This window comes from Culex quinquefasciatus, chromosome 2 (assembly GCF_015732765.1).
Source record: "Culex quinquefasciatus strain JHB chromosome 2, VPISU_Cqui_1.0_pri_paternal, whole genome shotgun sequence".
In the NCBI taxonomy this organism is placed as follows: Eukaryota; Metazoa; Arthropoda; class Insecta; order Diptera; family Culicidae; genus Culex; species Culex quinquefasciatus.
Genome location: NC_051862.1, coordinates 125,908,634 through 125,932,677, shown reverse-complemented (window position 1 = coordinate 125,932,677; position 24,044 = coordinate 125,908,634). Strand labels below are relative to the sequence as shown.

Here is a 24,044-nt window from a genome sequence, read left to right as displayed (position 1 = left end):
GCATTTTTGATTAGGTCGAAGCTTTTCTTAACTAGAAATTTGAATTTTTCTGTGAGTTTGATTTAAAAAGGGAGTTTTCCGGGGTTTCCTCTTTTCAAACTTAATTATCAATAATTCTAGAGTGTTTGAACTATTGTCTTGCATATGCTGATAGGACCTTTAAAAAAAATCTCTAGAATTGTTCTTATAGAAATTCCTTGCTAAATATATTTAACCATTTCCAAAGGCTTTCTAAAACTTGTGAAAACATTTGAACATTTTAATTATCAAATCTAGAGTTTTTTAAAGGTCCTATAAACTTTTGTGTTTCACATATTATAGGACCGTTTCAATAAAAAAAATCTGGAAAAGTGTTCGTGAAAATACTAAGAACGATATCATTCGTTAAAGCAAACTTGACATTTCGTAAACTTTTAAACGTTTAACAAAAAAAAGAAGAACATAATGATATGATTCAATTCACGGTTTATTTTATGAATACTTTTAAACGTGCAAGTCATAAGCACTCTGATAGCATTTTGTGAAATTTGTTAGCTGTAAAAACGACACAGTTTTATATTTTTAACTCTCAAATTTATTTAATTTAATTTATCTAAATAATTCATTGACAGTTTTTGTTATACCATGTTGTCATATGGGCAAATTGTATGGATTTTGCTCAGCAAGAGTTGGTAGCCTTACCCATGTTCAAACAAAAATAACAGTTGAGTGACAAAAAATGGCAGAGTTTTCAAAACTTTAGTTTAAGTTTTTTTTTTTTCAATGAAAAATACGATTTTTCGGAATTTTGAGTACGCCATCAAATCGGGCGTCCTTTACATAAAAGTCATTTTGACACAAAATTTCCATCTCATCGCCATTTCAGGCTGCAAATTATTGAAAAACACATCTTTTTTCGCATGTTCAAAAATGAAAGTAGTCGAACCGCCCCTCCGTTACGAGATATCAAAAAACGGACCTCGGATTCGTGATCAGGGACAAAGTTTCACGCAAATCTAAAAGGGGCCGGGGCAACTTTTTTCGATTTCGTGTGAGTTGATAGAGAATTACCCAGATAATAACACCAATCAACAAAATTTCTGCGCAAGCTCAACTCGAGGGGAATCATGAAGTTTGAGGTCCCCGGAAATAGGGGAACAGCATCTAATTCCAGCGTGCCTCTAATGTTGGCAGGTCAGAACTTTGACATTCAATTAAAGCTAATTAAAAGCGTTTTCAACTGAAATCGAGGGATACATAGCTCAATAAGAAGTGAGCAAGCAAGTTTCTATCAAAAGTTTTGCAAAATTAGTTGTTTAAATAGTGAAAATCAGCAAATTGGATGGAGTTAGGAGCGAATGCTTAACCTGCCAAACATACGAGAATTTCCCCTACGTGCACTTTGATTTTTTCAAAAATATTCAAACGGGCCGAATGGTTTTTCTCCAAACTTTGTATGGAGAATTAGTGCTGTTCGCTACTCCTACATATTGCATGCATTTTTTAGGGTGTATGCAACGGCGACGAACCGTATTGAAGTATTATTTATGGTTCACTAGATTGTTTCCCACCATGGTCAGTTTATTTATAATTTCTTGGGAATTCCCAGGATTTTTGTGAAATTAAAACCTCAGAGTAAGATTCAATTTTGTTCCCAAAGTGAAAGGCTTCTCCATAATTTAAACTCTTAAAAACACTTTTCAAGCACTCATCACTCGAAAAACTTCCAATAAATAACTCATCAATCTGTCGGAATGCAGTTCACACAGACTGCAAATGACATCATAAACACTCTCGTAAAATCCCAAACATTATTATGTTTCACAGAACAGAAGCTGATTTGATGGCGGCAAAAATCGAAAAGAAAGTACTGAATGATGACGGTGGTAGCGGATACTTGTACTTGGAGTGATTTTATGGTAAAGTAACAATCTCCTCTCCCTTTCGTTTGACTCAAAGACTTGAACGTGGCGCGCGTGGATGATATTGGATCTGAACGGAGTGATGCACTCTCCCTCACACTCCCCTCTAAACTGCACTTCTCCTCCTCCTCGGACTCCAAGTTGTTCTTCGTATGACTGTGTTTGTGCTGTGTGGTGTGAAGTGATTACAGTAAATAAAAGCCACGCACTCTCACACAATAGCTGTTAATGGACAAACATATATAATCGCAGCTGGTCTGGCGATGAGTGCGGAGAGCACAGTATCACTTTCAAATTGTTTGCCCAATTTAAAGGGTCTGTGTATATGCAAATTAGTCGAACTAAGTGAAGCGGGCGATTGAGTGGTTTTGGAAGGGTTTTATTGTTTTTTTTTTCTCGGGCGTAAAACATATAGGGCAATAGGAAAACTGAATGAATGGATGTCTAGAAAATGAAACTGAAGAAAAACTGTTTGCAGAAAATCGATTAGCGAAAAGGTAGGACATTCTTGCCATATGGCGGGATCTATTAAAAGCTTTTTCTGAAGCAATTTTCTCATTTTATCAAACCATAATTGTGTCAGTCCCATACTTGGCAAAAATACCTTACCAAATTACTTCTACATCGGTATCCCATTGATCAACTACACTTACCCTTATTCGCTCCTTAGTGGACTGATCAGCAGCGACTGCGGTTGTTCCAATCGAAAGCCCGACGATGAGAGCCGTGCAGCAGCAAATGAATCTGAAATGAGCCAAATAAGCAAAACGTGAAAACATAAGACACATACGTGGGCGATTTATCTGCATACAAAAACAGAAATCATACATCAATTTACAATTAAAACAGAAGTCGAAGCCTTGTCGATATGAAGAACACGAGATGACTTCATCGAAAAGTGCTACAATTGTACAATATCGGCTGATCAAAGTGTCTACACGAATCGAGTCAGAGTGTAAACCTTTTAGGATCTGCAAGTGCGCTTTACCCACCAATTACGAAAGGTTATTTGAAATCAATTAAGTGGATAGTTAATTTGACACAGTCATGTGTCATTTTATGGCCCGGCCAGTTGTGAAGATGACACGTTCCGGTATAGTTCGAAATTGACGGTTTCCGAACTCATCTGGACCACGGCGGTTGAACGCACGTCGTCGCAATAAAAGCATCAATGAGTCGAAAAATTGATCGGTAAATATGCTCATTGAAGACGAAACGCCGATGTTGGCAAACGGTTGAAGGTTACAACAGATCCAAATTGTTTGCTGAAGTAGAATAGTTAGTAAATACGTTGAGGGCATATTTGAAGTTTTAGACTAAATACAACATCATGAATGGATACTACAGGCAGTTACATAAATCATTTTTGTACGTTTATATTTTTTCTGGCTTCAAGCAAATAAAAACCACATAATGTAGGGGAAATTCTCGTATGTTTGGCAGGTTAAACACTCGCTCCAAACTCCATCCAATTTGCTGATTTTCACTATTTAAACGACTAATTTTGCAAATTTTTTGATAGAAACTTGCTTGCTCACTTCTTATTAACACTTGTAGCCCCAACGGGGTCAAAAAAGTTGGAAATGCATTTTCATCGGCTCTTTGAACACTGGTAAAAAAAAGTCGGAAATGCCTTTTTCATTGTAACTTAGGGTAGACGCATCTGTTTTGGATCCTTGTTGTAGCTGATTCTTGACATCCTTCCGAATCGAATGCAATAAGAATCATCCAAATCGGTTGAGTTTTCGCCGAGATACAGCCGTAAGAAGTTGCATTTCCAACTTGTTTGACCCCCTTGGTGCTTGGCGTAAGTTTTGGTGCTACAAGTGTTAAGCTATGTATCACTCGATTTCAGTTGAAAACGCTTTTAATTAGCTCTAACTGAATGTAAAAGTTCTGACCTGCCAACATTAGAGGCACGCTGGAATTAGATGCTGTTCCCCTGATTACATTTTAAATAGAACTTAAAAGAACTTGTAAAATTACTTTTTCCCAGGAAGGGGATCTATCGCCAAACGCGATAAGGTTCGCTAAAACTAGCGAAAAAAGTCTCTGCTTTTTCAGCCTGCATAAAAATTACCTGGAATCGCTAATTTTTCTCGCTGGTTTGAATTCAGTCAAATTTGAACCAACCAGTGAAAACATTTACTGGTTTAGTGAAAACTTTCGCTGTTTAGGGGATCGGTTTCGCTAGAATCAGCGAATACTTTTACTGGTTTAGAAGGCGCTACCGGATTCCAAAATCAACCAGGAGATTCTTCTGCTGGTTTCGGAAGACTATGCGCTGATCCAGTGGGTTTTTTCGCAGGTCCAGCGGTTTTTGGCACTGGATCAGCGTTTTGTTTCGCTGACGTCTGGTTTTTTTCCGACAGCATTAGCTCGTGTCAAAATAAAACAGAAGATTGTTCTACTGGTTTTGAGAGAAACACGGCTAGTCCAGCAGTTGTTTGCTTCAGATCTGCGTTTTATTTCAAATTTGGAATGTAGGATGGTTTTACAAGTTCTAATAATGTTCCTCAATTAGTGAAAGTTTGTTGGAAACGTTTTCAAAACATAATTCTGTTAGTTCTGACGAGTTTGCAAACACATTCGCTTTCCACATAATAGTGTTTGTTTACTTACTCGTTGGATTTGTTGATTTAATAAACCAGAACTTTGTGAACATTAGATTTCAAATGGGGTGGTCAATTTCACTGCACTCTACCTCTTCACTACACACAATTTGCTTTTTAGTTTCACTTAGTTTCAAAAGCCTGTCAAGTCTCCATCAATCAACTCTGAGATGAGAATGACAACTGTCATTTCTACAGCTACCCTTTACATTAGAATTTCTTCCAGAGTAGTAGAGAACTACGCTGTAAACAACAAAAAGTTTCGCTAGATTTTCTGCTGTCACATATTTTTGCCAGTAATTAGCTAAAACAAACCAGCAGAGCTAAGTTGCTGGATTTGAATTTGCTCAGCCACTGGTTTTAGCGAAAAACTTCGCTGGTTCAGTGAAATTTTTCGCAAATATCAGCAAAATCAAACCAGGAAAATCCTTCTGCTGATTTGGCGATGGATCCCCTTTCCGTGTTCGAAGGTATTTTTGAATATTTTTCCTTCTCCTGTTTATTCCATTGTTAGAATATCCAATAACATCAACATGAACTATAGTATAAATCATAGTTGAAATTAAACTAAAAACTTTATTAGGTTATAAGAAATACGAAATTGAGAATTGTATATTTACTAATAAAAATAATTGAATTGAATTGAAAAAGTAAGATTACTTCCTCAATGATGTATTTTCAGTATGTATTTTCATTGAGCACCTATAATGTTTACATATCAGTCCTTTGGTGTTTCATTTGACCTCTTGAAATCCATTTTGAAATGCATTTTCAATTGAATTAAGCTATCAATAGTTCAGTAGAAAGTAAGTAAGTAAGTTTCTTCAAATGTTTTGCAGAATAATTTGTATGATTAGTTTAAATCAGAACAAATCCTTACCCGGAATCGCTTCCAAGTTTATCTCAAATGACCGGAACAACAAATTCATCCAAATTCACTAACCTACTGTGAAGAAGGTTTTGATCAATATTCACGATTGACTTTACTATGAGTTTTGTGAAACTCGGCAAAATTTGATAGTTGCGATTAAGTTGTTTTTTTTGCAAACTCTATGTGATTTAGACTCTAACTTTATTGGTTTCCTGTGTCGCTTCAACGATGCTCACCCATCCAGACAATAATGTCTAATATTGGTTCAGCAAAAATTATCTATCCCCTTAACATAAATCTAGATTGAGCCCGAGAAGTTGCACAAGCCCCCCGAAGTCGGAGACGAATGTCCGACCGTCAGCAGGGGAAGCAAATGCATGCTTTTCCAGTGCTCCAATTTCTCTCTGGCAATCTCTGGTAAAATGCAATGCATTCGAGTTTGCTCCATGAAAACTCATCACTCTTTCCACATACACACGAGTTGCCCCAAACCAACCAAACCACCAAACTCCGGCCCCGAAAACAAATGATGGGATCGAAAATGGGTTATGGTCTTGCCATCGCAAAACCAGAAATTTGTGGCGCACTTTTCTATTATATTTGGTCAACCGGGTTTCAACATGCCACAGAGTGAGCTTCTTGGCTTTTGCTGGCCAGCCCAGTAAAACTTCGTTGAACAAGCTGTTTCCTGAATAGGAGAAATGAAAAAAATGATTCTAGAAAGCTTTGAGAAATTCGTTATCGTGTGTCTAACATCGCTGGCCAAGGATGTTGCTGGTCGTGAGGGCACTGTGCTAAAATTTTCGGAATTCCTCACAATTCATTTACCGGCGAGTATTTTATTCGTTTGCGAACAATGTCGTACATGTTCAACACGTTAAACTCAACTTCAGCTAGCTTCTGCTGAAGGGAACGAAATCAATGATGCTAATTGACAATTTCATACATTTTATTTGGATCGATGACAAGACAAATGATGATTGATTCATTCGGCCGCCGAAATTGCACACATTGTGGGACTGATGGACCACCCTTAATATTGAATTGAACGGACCTGATCGAAGCATTGAGTCTAGGAAAAACTAACTTAATCCACCTATGTGGTTGATGCCTTCCTCTTTTTTACCAACAATGGGTAATATGAGTGGTTTGGACACATATTTCAGCTATTTTTTTGAATCCAGAAAAAAACGTACACACATATAACATAAGTAATCATAACTCGAGACAGGGTTGCCAGATCTTCAATGTTTTGGACTCGTTGGAAAGGGTTTTTGATTACCTAACCAACGATGGGTCAGATGGTGGATCCGGACACAATTTACATACATTTAAGTGGGATCCGGCTTCAAAAAAGTACATAAATATTACTTAAGTGGCCATATCTCGAGACAGGGTTGCCAGATCTTCAGTGTTTTGGATTCGTTGGAAAGGTTTTTCGATTACCTAACCAACGATGGGTCGGATGGTGGATCCGGACATAGTTTACATACATTTAAGTGAGATCCGGCTTCCAAAAAGTACATAAATATTACTTATGTGGCCATATCTCGAGACAGGGTTGCCAGATCTTCAGTGTTTTGGATTCGTTGGAAAGGTCTTTTGATTATCTAACCAACGATGGGTCGGATGGTGGATCCAGACATAGTTTACATACATTTAAGTGGGATCCGGCTTCAAAAAAGTGCATCAATATCACTTAAGTGGACATATCTCGAGACAGGGTTGCCAGATCTTCAATGTTTTGGATTTGTTGGAAAGGTCTTTCGATTACCTAACCATCGATGGGTCGGATGGTGGATCCGGACATAGTTTACATACATTTAAGTGAGATCCGGCTTCAAAAAAGTGCATCAATACCACTTAAGAGAACATATCTCGAGACAGGGTTGCCAGATCTTCAATGTTTTGGACTCGTTGGAAAGGTCTTTTGATTACCTAACCAACGATGGGTTGGATGATGGATCCGGACATAGTTTTCATGCATATAAGTGAGATCCGGATATATGTGAAAACACATTTTTATATATAACTTTTAACTACTTATCGAAACTTCAAACAATTCAATAGCGATGTATGGGACCCTAAACCAAGTCGAATGCAACCGGTTTGATCAAAATCGGTCCAGCCAGTGCTGAGAAAACTTGGCAAGAATTTTGAACACATACATACATACACACACACACACATACACACACACAGACATTTGTTCAGTTTTCGATTCTGAGTCGATAGGTATACATGAATATAGGTCTACGAGCTGTATTTCAAAGTTCATTTTTCGAGCAGGATTATAGCCTTACCTCAGTGAGGAAGGCAAAATGAATTCAGAATACATGGAAGCATTTGGGAAACATTATTATTTCTTGATTTTTCCTGTAACTTATATGTTAATTAATTATAGTTGGACTATTTCGGTGAAATTTGACACAAATTTTAGGAGAAAGTTGATGAAATTTTAGGTGGATAGGTCTACTAAGAGTCTTAAAAGTAGAGATAAGGGTCATTCTCAACCAAATCACAAAGCAGTTGCCTGATCCTTCTTTGTCTCTGAACACGAATCCGAGTTTCCTTTTTTAATATCTCGTGACGGTACGATCCCTTCAATTGTTGAACGTGCGAAAAAGACAGGTTTTTCAATAATTTGCAGCCTGAAATGGTGATGAAATTGGACGCCCGCTTTACTATTTTCCGTAACTCAAATGTAAAAATAATTGGTACATGTCATTTTAAGGGAAATTTAGTGGAGTTACCAAATCTACTTAAGGGGTTGCATCATTGTCGAGGTATAGCAATTTGAAGCTAGCAGTTTCAAAAAACGGGTGCCACGATATCTCAACACTGTCTTGACCAAATTGGCTCAAAATTTGGGTGAAGACTCGTTAAATCTATTCCAAGTGCATGGCGAAGGCCGATTTTCAAAAAGTTTATTTTACAAAAAGATAAAAATATTTCTGTGTTTTTCAAACAAAAAACCGTTAGTTTTTAATTTTTGTATTTTTTTAAAAAAGCAAATTTTAAAAATTGGGCTTTGTCATGCTCACGGGTAACATCTTGAGAGTCTTCACCTCAAATTTCAGTCAATTTGGTCCATCCCATCTCGAGATATCGTGGCACCCGTAAATCAACTCGTGGTTTAGAGAAAAACACCAATAAAGTTTCACAGCCCGCTTTGCGCATGGCAAAATTTTGAGCTTAATCGTCTCTTACTCAGTTTTAACATGAAATATCTTCATGAAACTTTCAGGAGTGAGTAATAATCATCTTTTGAGTGGATTTAACAAATATTCTGTAACATAAAATTTTGTGATTTTCTACATGTATGTAACCCCTTAACCCAGAAGGGTTTTTTTCCATTTAGAATAAAAATATTCACTTTAAAAATTCCTGTTTTTTCTAACTTTGCGGGGGTAATTTTTAGAGTGTAACAATAATCTACAAAGTTGTTTACAATAACAAAAAAAAATGATATACAAGCATAATATGTTTGCTTGTAATCATCACGAGTTATCGCGATTTTACGAAAAAAAACTTTTTTTTTAATTTAAGAACCATGCACCAACAAATTTAACCCTCTACAGCCCAAATTATTTTTTCGTTTTTTTTTTTTATTTTTCCCGTGTTCAGGAGGTCATATTGAGCAACTTTTGTTCTACGAAAAACTTTACTTCTCTTGTTTTATGTTTATCTTTTTTTCTTTTTGGTATTTTAATTTGCATTTAACTTGTTTAGTTTATGTTTGTTTTTGAAAGTATTTGGCCTATTCTACCACCTCCTATGGTTACATTTTGCCTATTTAATTTTTTCGTGTTTTTACAGTAGCTTTTTCAATGTTTTGCTTGTTTTTTTCTTTCTGCTATAAAATGGCACCAATATCATTTAAATTGTAAAAACAATGCGTAGAGGCATATTCTGGGACACTAGAAAAATTACTGCATACTACTTTTTACTTAAAATATAGGAAGTGATAGTAAAAAACACAGCCAAAGTTGACCCCTAAAAAATGATTTTTTTTAAACATTTGCAAAGTCACATAAAATTAGTAAAACTTCCAAACCATAAATTTTCTAAAATTTCAAGAGTCCTTCTTTTCAATGCTTTTTGAAAATCAAAAATTGGTTAAAAAATAGATTTTTGGCGATTTTTTCAATCGAAGCCCGTCTTAAGGCGGGGTTAGGTTGTAGAGGGTTAATACAGTGGAAATTCCTTCCAAATAACGCATTTTCAGAAATCGCAAATAATGAAAATTCAAGTGTTTGAAAAAAATACGGCATCCTGTAAGATATAAAATTAAGTACTCTAAGAAAACCAAATTCCACCGCAGTGCCCCAGCAAAAGACATCACTTTCTGGTGCATTCTGGGTGTGCAAGTGCAAGAAAATTTGTCCAACAAGCGGAACAAGAACATGCAGAGTCAAAATAAATTAGGCAGCCAACAACGACCAGCAGCAGCAGCAGTTGCTGGTTGGCTTCTAATATTTGACCATTTTGTACCACTGCGAAGCCGGTACAAATTCGGAAGCACCGAGGTCACAAGATGTACGATGTGTCTAGCAGAGCTGCTGGGTATTTGGTACCTACTTCCTGCAGCTGCCGCCGACAAACGCAAAACGTTGGTGGTGGTGCATCCTGAGTCTGATGTTCCGATATGCTGCCATCCTGGTACTCGAAACTCAAAATTGTATTACAAGTACAAGCTCTTTCGGCAGCACGGAACAGCTAGTTGGTGCCTGCTGACCTGGTCATGTGGAAGGAAATCAATTTAAATTTGCATGTTCATTTTCCTGTAGTCCGGTTACCAATTAGATCCGAGTGGAGATGATCGAATGTCTCCGGAACTACTCCGCAGCAAGTCGCTCATGGAATGTGATGAGGCAAAACTTGTGTGTCGAGCAAGAATGAGTGTCAAATTTGTCTGTTTAGTGTCGTCGTGACTTTGTGATTAGGGCGACCACCGCAGCGGAATCATCTTGATGATGAGTCGGCGTCGAATTATTTGATGACATGTGGTGGAGGACATACGACTTCTTCATGGCTTCTATCAGCAGCGTCCCTTGGCGATGTTTCGGAAAGATTTGCGCCCGTGAATGATGGTGATTGTTATGGGGTGTGATTTGATTAAATGGGGATTAACGAGCATGTTCACTGTGTCGGGAAAAGCATAATTTGGGGGCAACAGACATTAATAAAACAAACGAAAGCTTACTGAAGAGTCGTTTCAATTGTTTCGAAATTCAGATGGATTTTTACATCATTGAAAGGTCAAACAGTCTTAAACATATTAGGGGAACTATACCCTTTCTCAGCCTATTTCTATTATCGGCCTATCAGCACTTTGATCATGAATAAAGTGTTTTTGACGGTTCCAAAGCAATAAATAGATCAAACAAAAGTGAGCAAGCAACTCTCCATTGTGGATACATCTGAAAATGTTGATTTTATAGCGGTAAACGGCAAAAGTGATGAGAATTGGTCGAACGGCTTAGAGTGATTAAAATGGGCATATTTCCCCTACATGAGGGAAATTCGATGGATTCCACAGTTTAACAACTTATTTTACAAAAAAAAAGCTTGCTCACTTCTCATTAGGACATTTATCATTTGATTTCAGTTGAAAAACGTTTTTTAGAAGCTGTGATTTAACGTCAAAGTGCTGTTATGTATCCGATGAAATTACACGTTGTTCTCCTATGTACGGTGAGAAGAAAAAAATTGATGGTGTGAATTTACTTCTATTTATGTAAGTTCATCTAATTTTTTGTGTAAAAAAATAAAACAGATAGACCAAAATTTTATCTCGCTTTTTTAGTTGTACTAAGTTTCTTTCGTAAATAATATATATTTTTTTTACTGAGATTAATTTTTATCATATATTATTTTGAACACATTAAGGCGTCATCCATAAAGTATGTCACGCTCTAGGGGGGGAGGGGGGTCTGAGAAAATGTGACATTGCGTGTTATAAGTATAGGGAAAGCGTGACAAAGGGGGGGAGGGGAGGGGGGTAAATTTTGGCTGATTTTAGCGTGACGTACTTTATGGATGAAGCCTAAGGCACATTATGTTTTGAAGTTCATGTCCCTCGACTCTGACCAAAGTAGAGGGTGTAAGGAAAAAAATAATTTTCGCTTGCGAGGTGTTGCGACGGATTTCACGGGATATTCTACCGATCGAATACCCCTCGGCAGCGGGCCTACAGTGGCCGATCAGAAGGGTTATATTTAGGCAAAAGTCATTATGTCAGAAGAACAAGAGAACAAAAGTTGTCAGCCGATCGCGGCAAAATATTTCTCTTCACGCAGAAGGTTAAGAAGCACAATTGGGAGCAATAATAATTGCCCATTTATTGATTCGCTGTAAGTTGACTGAGGTGAAAAATTTAATTATTTTATGTAAAACCATAATTTACAGCAACAGCGCCCAGCCGAAAGATTGCACTGTTGATTGGAGGAAGATTAAGCAGGAGAAAACCACTTATGTAAGTTTTATTTTAAAAATTAGTATGTAAACAAACACTAATGAAATAAATCAGCTTTTAGCGCATTATTACACTAACTACTGTGTGTTTCGCTCAAAAGAGGGCATGTCCTGCAATCTCCGACAACACGAGGGTTAAGAACCCGCGAAAGAGTGAACTTCTCCAAGAAATTAAATCTGTCGAAATTGAAGTAACGAGCCATGGTTTCAACATTTGAATGAAAAAAGTGTTTTAAAATGCGTTATACACCTTGTTGAGACAGGCGGGAATTTCTCAACCGGGCACCGGTTCCGTCAGCAGGGTAAATAAAACTCTTTTATTCACCACATGCTACAAAACTGTAATTTTATTTACAAATTAATTACAGCTAACAACGTTCACAATAAACAATAAACTTACATTTACGGTGTCTTTTCGCAGCTACTTTCTTAGCTGCGCCCGTGCTTCCGCTTGCTCAGATTGTTTTCAACTTCTGATCGATCGCCAAGCGACAGCACGGGCACCAGTCAAAACGAAAACAAACACTAATTCTGACGTAGTACGAGGGGATTGCTTCGGCCGTATTTGGGACGTGCTCCGTCGCAACACACCTGTCCAGTTGTATTGCCATCATTAGTTTCCAAAATTTCTAAGTATTGACGAAAAAGTTTCCGCCGTGATGTTCATCGAAATTTTATAAAAAATCAAAATATTTTTAAGTGAACCCCAACATGCTTTATATGATTATCAATTCAGAAAAATGCATTTTAGATTGTTATCAGTTTGATGAGACTTCTATTAAAAGTTTGAAGTGCCATGCTGCTTGATTTTTCAGACCAATATTGTAAACAAGGGTAAGTGGTAAACACTCAAATTTTAATCTCACCGTAGTTAATTTTTTTAGCTGTCAAAATTGCCATTTCAAAAACGGCAATATCTTTGAAACGAATCGAGTTGAATCTTTTGAGTAGAGCTTCTAATTTCCCGGGAAACGGGAAATTTTCAACCAAATTCCCGGGAAATCTCGGGAATTCCCGGGAAATTTTAAATTGATTCAAAATTGTTCAGATCTTGGTTTCGATTCATATTTTGCATTAAAATTGTATAGGACAGTGACTTAAATGGTTAAAATAAGTGTAAAGATCAACTAATTACTTGATTAATTCGTACAATAAATCAAAAAAATGATCTATCGTATTTTTTGTTGAGATGTTTTTTTTTTCATCAAAGTGTTTGGGCAGTAATTAAAATAAATGAAACTTCTTATTAATAGAATTTCCTTAAAACTTGATTTTTGACCAATTTTAGAGAATATGGTTTGACACCTTGAAACTTTTCGACTGTAATTGAACTTCGAATATGAACAAAAAAACGCATAAAATCAGGTGGGATTCGAACTCACACCTTTGGATTAGATGTCGGATGCTCTAGACATTCTGCCACCAAGGGATTAATATTCCTTGAGTGAATTAATCCGAAGTGGTGAAATAATGTCACAAGGTCATTTACTATATAATACAACAATCCCTTCCCCAACGATTCCCCTACATACCACACACCATTATAATCTATAAATAACTCGAACCGTTTGGTACGGTATGTCCCCGGCTTCTTCTTCTTCCCCTGTTGGTTCTATGAAATGTGGGATCCGTTCATAGAATCTGTCTCATACGGTTAATGCAACGCAGTAGGCCGGGCCGCTTTAATGAGTGTAATACACTTCGGGGGTTCTCGAAAGTACTGCAATCATTAATAATGACAAGAAGGAACTTGAGGCGTAATCTAACCATAAGTTCTTCCCAGATGCTTTCTTCGGACTGGCTGCGCTTGTGTTCGATTAGATTAGATTAGATTAGATATGGTTTGACACGTTAGGTTGAAATAAAAAAAAAATCATGCAGAAATTAAGTATTTCATAACATTTTTTTCAAGCAAGTCATAAAGGTTTAAGTTCTTGATCTATTTTTTTAGTTTTTCCTTTAAAATCTAACTTCTCATGATTGTTTTACTTCAAACAATTCAATGTTTTCAAATATTTGGAGAATGTTTTAAAAATATTTTTGCATTTTTGGGCACCCCTCAAACAATACAAAGTAGTTTTTCAATGAGTTTTTATGGGTTCTAACACAAGGTTTTCAGGTTTATAATTGATTTCGGTTGAACGTTTTTTCGTAGCACAAAAATATGATTTGAATTGTAAGATACATTTACATCATTCCACAATCACTCTTCCATTTTTTCATATTTAACCTTGTAACACACATTGTTGCATCATAATTCTTTTATTTCAAAATGTAATTTCTTGAATACAAGGTATGGAACGAATTAAAGTAATTCTTGAAAAACCTACTTTAAATATTTAATGATACCAATTCAGTTTTCATCTTATTTGATCATGGTAAACAAAATCGTAAACCATCTCAATTCTGCTTTGGCAGTTTAGAGTTTAAATATTCTTTATTCTTTATCCAATTATTCTTTGAAAACTTCACTTTAGTTATAAAAGTTTTTTCCATTAAGGAAGGCCTATTTCCAGTTGCTTCAAAAATAAATATTATAAAAAATATAAAATTGCGTTTCTTCATTTATCATTTTTTTAGAGCATTTAAAAAAATGTTTTAATAAATTAAGTAGATGTATACTTCCGCTTAAATTTCGGGAATTCCCGGGTAATTTACAAATTTCCCGGGTAACAGGAAATATTTTTACGGGAATTTCCGGGATTTTTTTCTTCCAGGGACGGGAAATTGGACGCTGTATGTATGTAATATATTATTTTAAGCCTTTCTTCAATTTTAAGAAACATGAACATTTTGTTTTGCACCAGTAAACTAAAATTGAAGTGCGTGTGACAAGGTGGATTTTTCATGCATAACATATGGGTTCTACATACGATTCCCAGAAAAATAAAAAGGTTAAGGTTATTTTAAGCATTTGTGAAAAAATTTAGGAAATTTGGTGATGATCAACCCATTGCACAGTGGAATAAAATCGGGAAAATACGGTTACGTCCACATCTGAGAACGCGGCTAGTTGCCAAATTCTATCCAAGACTTTTCTTACCCAAAGTATTAAAGAACAATATACATCCCATAGGCGAGGTTTTGACATCTTTTTACGTTCTGTTCTGAACACCCTACTGGGCAATACCAAACTAGAAAAATTAAAATTTAATTTAATTGGTTTACAAATGGCACATGTTATTTTGTGTATGAAAAGTCAAAACTATAATTTGTAACACAAACCTAATAACCTTTCGTGCATGCAACAGTCGACCACTTCCAAAAATCCCCAATCTTTTACACGTTCATTTTCTCAGTGGAATGATCCCAGCCCTGCAAACCACCAACAACCGAAAAAAGAAAACCTCATAAATAAATTAATTCCAAGTCGAGGCGCGAAAATTTCTTCATCCATTCACGCCACTTCATCCAGATTCAATCATTTTTCAATCTACGCGCTCGACCGCCGTTGATTTTCCGATCCAACCAATTTATGCTGTTTATGCTATCGCCTCCCTCTCCCAGCTATGTTACGTGGGGGAAAAGGAGAGAATCCACTCAAATGGACGACGTCGACGGCGATGATGTGTGGCGATCTTGTTCCAATACATATGTGCGTGATTTTTTTTCCAAGTTTTGTTAAGCTTGAGCGTTATTAAGTTTTACTGTCTATTTTATATTTTTTGAGCTTAGGTAAAAACACTGCCAAAATGAAAAGCGTATAACTGTCACTAAAAGTTAAAAGTAATCCTATTTGTTTTCTAACAGTAATTGTCAAACTATCGGGGCTCCACTGTAACTAGTTTTTCATGTATGGCGGATTGGGACAACCAAAAAGGGAAAACATCGAAAACATATTTGATACATTATTTATATTTGTTTTCAATCCGGTCGACGTCTGGGCAAATAGTCAATCAAATGGCGTTTGATTTTTGGTGCGAAGCTGATAGTACTAGGGTAACCATCAGGGTAGTGTAGAAGACAACAGAAACATAACCTAAAAATAATTCACGGCATCTATCGATCGCCCTACCCTAACATAGAAATCGTTCTATGTTTGCTCGGTTGTCGCCACACTTTCTGGCTGATGGCAGCTGTTCCAAGCCGTATTGGCGTCGGCAAGATCTATGGGCCTGGCCACTTGCCGCTGCCACTGCTGCTGCTGGACTGCTGGAGAAGCGCCCGATAGAACAACAACATCAACAGTGCGCGCCAGTGTGGTTGCGGTGTTGATTTGTGATTGTTGTTGAGATTTCGTTTGCGGTAGATCCACGTGGACAAGTGAAAAGGGAAGAAACGTGTCCGACACGCTCTCAAGTGGGTTATCATCGGTTTTGATGGTTCAAGTGGAGTGAGAAGTAATTGAAAGTGAAGTTTTTGGGAGCGATGATTCTAGACGTGATTCGTCTTGTGAGGTGAAAATGAAATCATAAAAGTATAATTGTATAATTTTAAAATAATAAAAATGAAAATACAGTCCCACATCAATAATTCCTCTTCTATTCAAACTCAGACGTCATAAATTTATTCGAACCACAATCGATAGAACCACAATACTACTGCTATCATTGCGCCACATATCGCTTTGTAGTCTGCGTGGTGTGGTTCCGATTGGCAGCATCTGCACAAATATTGATATTCCAAATGTCATCCCTAATTGACCGCAGCAGATTCGATTCGGGACAGCTTAATAAGTATCGTTTAGGGAGCTGGCGGGTGGGGTTCATGAATATTGAGCAGGGCAGATTATGATTTTTGCTGTGAGAGAAGTTTGCTGTCGGACTCCAGTTAAAATAGCCAGAAAAAAACGCGTCCCTAACATTAACAAAACAAAGTTGCTTGTTTGCTTCCCGCAAAAATGGCTTATGTGCTCAAAATGGCAATCATTGAAAAAATTACATAAAACATAACAAATCGACACCAATGCTACACTAATAATTGGTTGAAGATTCCAGTTCTCTTTCCTGGTGGGTGATAATTATATTTTTCGTCTATTCTATATTGTATTAAATTGCGTTTGATTTCGTTCTGGAGCAAAAACTTATTTGTTTATCTATGTTTAAGCATTGCTAACTTTATAGAGTAATTCTCTACTTTTTCGCAAATCGGGTTTTGCCTGATTTTATTTTGTTTTGAATGACACTTTGGCCAATCCTTCCCTTCGTCGAAAGAGCAATTTTGCATCTTTAGTAGGGTGCCCAGAAAAAAATGACCACCTGCTCCTCAAGCGGAAAACGGGTTTTGGGCTATTTTAAGCACCTGTGCATTTATACCTGAGCCTAAAGCTTGTGAAAAAAATATTCATACAAAAATGACTTTTTTAAATCGCCAATTACATTCCGGATCAACTTTAACAGCTTTGATATGTTCTACAAAGTTGTTGAGCATTAAACTTCCATTGAGAATCTCACCTTTTAGAATAGGGGGAGAGGGGGTAATATGCACCCCCTGGGGCAAAATGCACCCCCTGCTTTTCTCGGTATTGAAAAGATTTTTTCGGAGAAAAAAACCATAGAAATTAGAAGCTTACATTGTAAAACCATGCTGGAAAAAATTAAGCAACTTTAATATGTTGTGTTTTGATCTAGTTTTCATAGAACTTTCAATATGATTTTTGGACACTATTAAAAGCATTTAATGATATTGTAAGTGTTGATTCACATAGTTTTTGCCTTAATCTTCATTATCATAATGAATAGATAGATTAGTACAAAAACATAAAAAAATGTATTTTTAATTGACCGCTGTGATGCTCCTTTGTAAAAACAGCGGATTGACACCACAATATTCCTCTAATTGGTCGCAGTGGTATCAAGGCTCAACAAAAAAAACAGCGGTGGTGACTAGTGAAAACTGCTTTTACCCGGTGCATTTTGCCCCATTTTGTGGTGCATCTTGCCCCGTTGTTGTAGTGCATTTTGCCCCAATATTGTGGTGCATATTGGCCCGCATGATTGTTTAAAATGAATTTAAAATGTTTTAAGAAATTTGCTATTTTTAAACAATTTTGAGGGTTTTCAAGACTTTTTTCACATGGTTGACGAAGAATAATAGTTGTTTTAGAACAAAATTCTTCCACAGAAATACTGTTATGGTTGAGAAATCATAGTTTTCCCTTGGGGGTGCATATTACCCTCTCTCCCCGTAATTGGATGCAAGTAGCGCTCCGTGCAGACCTAATCGTAAGAAAATTGGGGTTTCCATACTTTTTTTCGATTTTTTCCATACAAACTTCACCTTCGAGTATCAATGAGTAAACGTTGACCAATTTTGCTCATGTTTGGCCCAGAGTCCTAAAATAGCTCGAGGAACAATATTCAGCTTGTTGAGAAAAAATCCCATATTCTAAGCGCCCTAATCTTTAGTTTTTTCCATACAAAGCTCCATACAATTTTGCGGGCTTGTCATACAAAATGAGCATATGAATATTTGAAAATCTGTATCTTTAGGAGGTATTTTCTTTACATTTTGGTGTCTTCGGCAAAGTTTTATGTTATGATTTTTATTTTATTTTTTCAACGAATGAGTAAGCGAAAAAATACGGGTTTTTCAGAATTAAAAAAAATATGTTGAAAAAGACACATTATGCGCTAGAAATAAAGATGAACAGTTCTCTACGAAATAGATCTTTTTTTTAATTTTAATTTTTGTATTTTTTAATCCGACTGAAACTTTTTTGATGCCTTCGGTATACCCAAAGAAGCCATTTTGCATCATTAGTTTGTCCATATAAATTTCCATATAAATTTGGCAGCTGTCCCTACAAAAATGATATATGAAAATTAAAAAATCTGATCTTTTGGAGAAATTTTTTGATCGATTCGGTGTCTTCGGCAAAGTTGTAGGTATGGATAAGGACTACATTGAAAAAAAATTATACACGGTAAAAAAAATTTGATGATTTTTAATTTAACTTTTTGTCGCTAAAACTTGATTTGCAAAAAAAAACAAAAATTTTAATTTTTTTTTTATATGTTTTAGGGGACATAAAATGAGTGCATAATTGGCAAAGGGAGCGCGTGGTCATAAAAAATATTCGGAGTGAAAAGTGATTTTTTTGTGTGTGCCTTTTGTTTCGCATTTTTGTCGTGAATTGTGTGCTGCGAGGAGAAGATTACCCTCTGCAAATGCAGCGTCATCAGTGCAAAAATGGCAAACGGAGCGCGTGGTCGTAAAAAAATATTCGAAGTGAAAAGTGTTTTTTTGTGATTTTCATAGCCCTTCCTATATCATCGTTGATCGGAAGGCACGGCGTCGAGTGGATTGTGTTTAAATTTTTCGAATAAGGTTTTATGTTTTGCGGTGAAAAAGCCATTTCTATATAATGATCGAAAGACGCACAGACAAATTGGATCGTCGAGTTAATAGTGGAGCAAAATAACTGTGTGAGTGATTTTGTGTGTTAACCAGAAAGACCTTCCCATAGTATCGTTGCTCGGAAGGCTCGCCGACGGGTCTGTTATGAAAGTCCTCTCCATAGCGTCGTAGCTCGGGAGGCATCGAAAAGCCAATACCTTATCCTACTAACCCAAAAAAAATTATTCACGTGATGCTTGAAGGAGATGCTGTGGATTCAACGGTCTCAAGCGGTATCAACAAGTATATAGCGAAAAACTATGTGCTTGATGAGTCTGCAACTTCAACTATCGGACTAACATTCCTCCATTTCGTTGAACTGCAGGCTTCTTGGGAGGGCGCCGGTATTGACTAATAAAGTAGGGGTCTTCAGGGGTTAAACAGTGAACGGATGGTTGGCTCCAACTGATCATTTTTGATTCATTGTTTAACTTCAGCTGATCTGTCAATAACAGAGTAGCAGCTCGTTGGCAATCAACCATGCACATGCTCATGCTCATGTTTTAGGGGACATAAAATGCCAACTTTTCTGTAATTTCCAGGTTGTGCAAAAAATCTTTGACCGAGTTATGGTTTTTTGAATCAATACTGATTTTTTCAAAAAATCGAAATATTGGTCGCAACAATTTTTCAACATTCATTTTTCGATGTAAAATCCAATTTACATCAAAAAAGTACTAGAGTGAAATTTTTATAAAGTGCACCGTTTTCAAGTTATAGCCATTTTAGGTAACTTTTTTGAAAATAGTCGCAGTTTTCCATTTTTTTTAAATTAGTCGATTGGTTTTTCGCATCGGCAGCCAAATCAAAACACTATTTTAGTAAAATTTTAGTTTCAAAAGATGCGTTGGAACATCCTTTACCATCTGCTACTAATAGCTCGTTCAAAAGTGGATATTAGCCGTTTTTTCAATGGTGGGCAGTATTGCCCTCTCGCCCTCGACTTTGATCCACGCAGAAAAATAAGGCATATTTGAATCAACAAAACGTTTTGTTGATTTGAAAATCAAGATTTTTGTTAAATCAACGTCAAAGCAACTTTTTCAAAACAACAAATGATTTTTGTGGAATTAAGAAAATCAAGGTTTGTTTCAACGCAAAATCGGCGTTGATTATATTCAACAAAAATGTTGATGAATCAAACCTCGTAGGGGAGAGTGGGGAGACTTGATCCCCTTTTTTTTGTATCGCACATAACTCTGTCAATTTCTCACAAAACTATAAACTTTTTGCATGAATTGAAAGCTTAAACATTCAACTATGTTTGGCTGATAAGGGTATTTCACCAGATAAACTCTTCGAATCATGCCAAGCGTTTTAAAAAAATATTTTAAACCGGCATTTTCAAAATGTTGGGGGTAATTTGATCCCCCTTTCAACATTTTTAAGAAATCTTAAGCAAAATGTTTCTTATTCATCCAAACTTTTAATTTTCTATAAGTTACAGCAATTTCACATTAAACCTGTACGTTTTTGTTCAAAATATAACAAGTTATGCATGTAAAATAATTAAAAACTTAAAATTTTCTTTTTTAGACCAAAATTGAGCATGTTTACAAAAGCTGGTAATTTTTGTTTACAAAACTTTTGAAAAATGGTTCAAACTGCAGTAAGTTATGTACAACTATACTAAAGGAAACTATGTATGAAAACCCAGCTCAATTAATTAATCTTGAGGCTGATTCCAGTGACTGTAAAAATGCAGGGATCAAGTCTCCTAAACGCACTTTTTAAGCAACTGATTGTTAAAATAGTATGACGATAAATTTAACGTCAAATGCGTAAGGGTTTTGGAGTTGATATGTTTATCAATCAATTCATGTATAAAAAATATTTTTTTGAATAATTTTTTAGTGTTTTCTATACTTATTAAAACAAAGAAAAAAGATCTCTTGGAAGTTTTTTGCAGCACTTCTTAGAAAAATGTGTGTAACTCAATCTAGACATTTTTTAATTTTTTTTCTTTGTTTTCTTTAATGAGTTTTAGTCAATTTCGCACAATTTTCTAGAACAAAGCTAATTATTTTACCCACATGCTGACGAGATACAGGCTTGGGATCAAGTCTCCCCGGGGATCAAGTCTCCCCACTCTCCCCTACAGACTGATTCTACAAAATATTTTTCTGCGTGTAAGAGTCAAGACCAAGAGACATAAACTTCAAAAAATATTTGCAATGAACTTAAAAAAAATGAAAAAAACGTTAATTGAAAAAGCATAGAAGGGAAGTCAACTTTAAATCACAAAAAAGCAAATAAAATAATCAAAATTGTTAAATTAATTACCTACAACTTTGTCGAAGACACCAAATCGATCAGAAAATCTCTTCTCAAGACCAAATATTAAATTTGTCGTGCCCATTTTGTGTGACCTGTCCACAAAATAGAATGGACCCATTCAAATTGGGAATAGGGCATGGAAAAAATTTATCTAGATAAAAAAAATAAAATATAAAATCTAAAAAAAATGCGAAATTCTAAGGATTTTCTCTTATGCAATATGAATAAGAATACACACAATCAACACCACTGATTGGTTACTTTCTTCTAGTAGAAAATGTGCTGATTGAATGATTCTGCCTTTATGGTTGCCGACACTGGCCACCCGTAATCACTTATGATTTATTTATTTTTTTGCCCAGACCAGTCCGCCACCGTTGACAAGCGCCACGTGAGTCGAGAACACCTTTTGTGTGACCCATAATTGGAATTTCGTTTCATAGCCTCTTCCCTTGATGTTCCCGTTGATGTGGAACGAAAGAAATCAATAAGCAGAAATTAATCCATTCAGGTATGGCGTACAATGCCGATTTGTGTGTCATTGCTGGCCGAGCCGGGCTCTTCACCTTTGATGTTGGCTGAGGGGGGGCTTTTTTATTGGAAATGATTGTAAACATAGGTGCTCCAGGTGTGTCCAGCTTCGTTGTAACGGATTACCGGATTAATTGATGCGTATCGATGGGAGTTCTCTGGACACATTCCAGGGAAGGGTTTAAAAAGCTTCAATTTGACTCAAATAGTTGGTAACTTGTAGTCTGGGTTGGGACACTTTCATATCTCGTTTGTTGGATTATATTCGTAAGAAGCTAAAATCTTTCTGAGTTTCAAGTGTCTTCTAATGTGACACTTAGATCAAAGAAATGGCATTGTCTGAGATTACTAATCGCATTAGATTGGATTTTCTAACCATAAGAAGAAATCTGTTGAAAATTCTTTTGATTTGAACGATTGCAATCGTTGTTAATGATAAAGCTTTGCTAACACATTTTGCTAGCTTAGAGAGTTAATATTTGTAATCCTCTATAAAATTATCAAATGATTTATTTTTTGAACCAGAATTTTCTCTGATTTTTCGGCAATGACCCACTTTCAATCCAAGAAGATTTTCTCGTAAACTCTGCACTCCCATTAGGTAAAAAGAAAATTGCCCCATCATTCAGTGCCGATTGTTCTCGTGTGCTCTCGGCTCAGTTGTTCCGGGCTATGGCAAAGACGACATTAATAAATCTTCTTCATGGCCCATAACGGGCCATTGTGAGTAATTACTGACATTTAGCAACAGAACAGCATCCGAGCATCCGAGAATGAATGAACCGAACCTTTTTGATACACTCTCCCAACAATCTTGAGCTTGCCTTCGTAGGAAGCAACCGGGGAAACCTCACCAGAAAAAGGGGTAAATTGTTGTTGCTATAGTAAAGCTCCAGTTTAATGCAGCACCATGCCAGCCTATGATACTTGATTCTTCCGAGATGATTTTGATCTGTGCTGCTGTCACATTTTGAGACGATTTGACATGTGTATACAAAAAGTGACGATATGATTAATGTTTGCTGCCAGTGCTTTTGCCGTTTTTATGCTTGCTGTTCGTACAGTACAACTGCACCCGTCAAAACTTTATGAGTGTGATAATAAACGTCAATGACACAGTCAGGGGTCGTAAAGAGAGGCGCTGTATAAATTCTCTTAAAATATTTAGATTTCTATAATTTACGAATCCAAAGGAAAAAGGCTAATATTTATCTATAATTATTAAGATTATTCGTATCGCCTTTTACGTAAACTTTCTAGAATATCTATAAAGTCCAATGTTATTAATTTCCTTGATAGCGGAAAACGAGTAAAAAAACAAGGGAAAACTAAATTTTAGTATTACTTGGGCAACGATCAAAATATGAAGGTACCAGGACCAAAATAGCCAAAATAAATAAGCGGATTCCTCTGGAAATTTCACAAAAAATGATTAAGTTCCATTAACTGGAGTTCAAGGCAAAAAAACTCATTTAAAAAAACATTTAAAAAAAATTGTAACTGATAAACTGCAGCTTTAAATTACAATTTAACTTCAACACTGCATTTACAAAAGTTAGGTTACATTTTAAAATCTCCAGAGTAAGGTGCTTTTAAAGCTCTATTATTTTTTCTGCTGATTTGAACTTTTTTCAATTTTTGAATCGAATGTATAAATATGAAAAAAAACAGACAAACTATCAATGAATGAACTAAAATTAAAATGTTTTTCCTTACCACTATCGCCATATAAAACAGTGGTTCTCAACCTTTGTCGATCTATTCCCCCCTTGGATAATTTTCAAGATCGTTATTCCCACCTATCAATTTTCAACTAATTTAATTATGATTGATAATATTGGCATTAATGTTTACAGAAAGTGTATGTTTGTTTACAATTTTTTTTTTTTCGCTAAATCTTCAAAACCTATTTTTAAGCTATTGTGCTTCCCTATAAAAAAAACTCTTGATATGTATATAACCCTTCTTGATTAAACTACTTTTGTTTAATATTTTATTCAGAACTTAGCAAAACTTAATATAAATCAATCTTAAAAT

General features: G+C 35.9%; 1 protein-coding gene across 1 annotated transcript in view; it reads right to left on the bottom strand.

Moving 5' to 3' along the window:
- The window catches only part of LOC6038269 (thrombospondin type-1 domain-containing protein 4), a 332,455-nt gene that overhangs the window by 259,077 nt on the left and 49,334 nt on the right, over nt 1–24,044 (bottom strand). Inside the window, exon 3 of the mRNA XM_038252070.1 lies at nt 2,555–2,645. Within this exon, the coding sequence (XP_038107998.1) occupies nt 2,555–2,645 (91 nt within the window). The remainder of the gene's footprint in view (nt 1–2,554; nt 2,646–24,044) is intronic.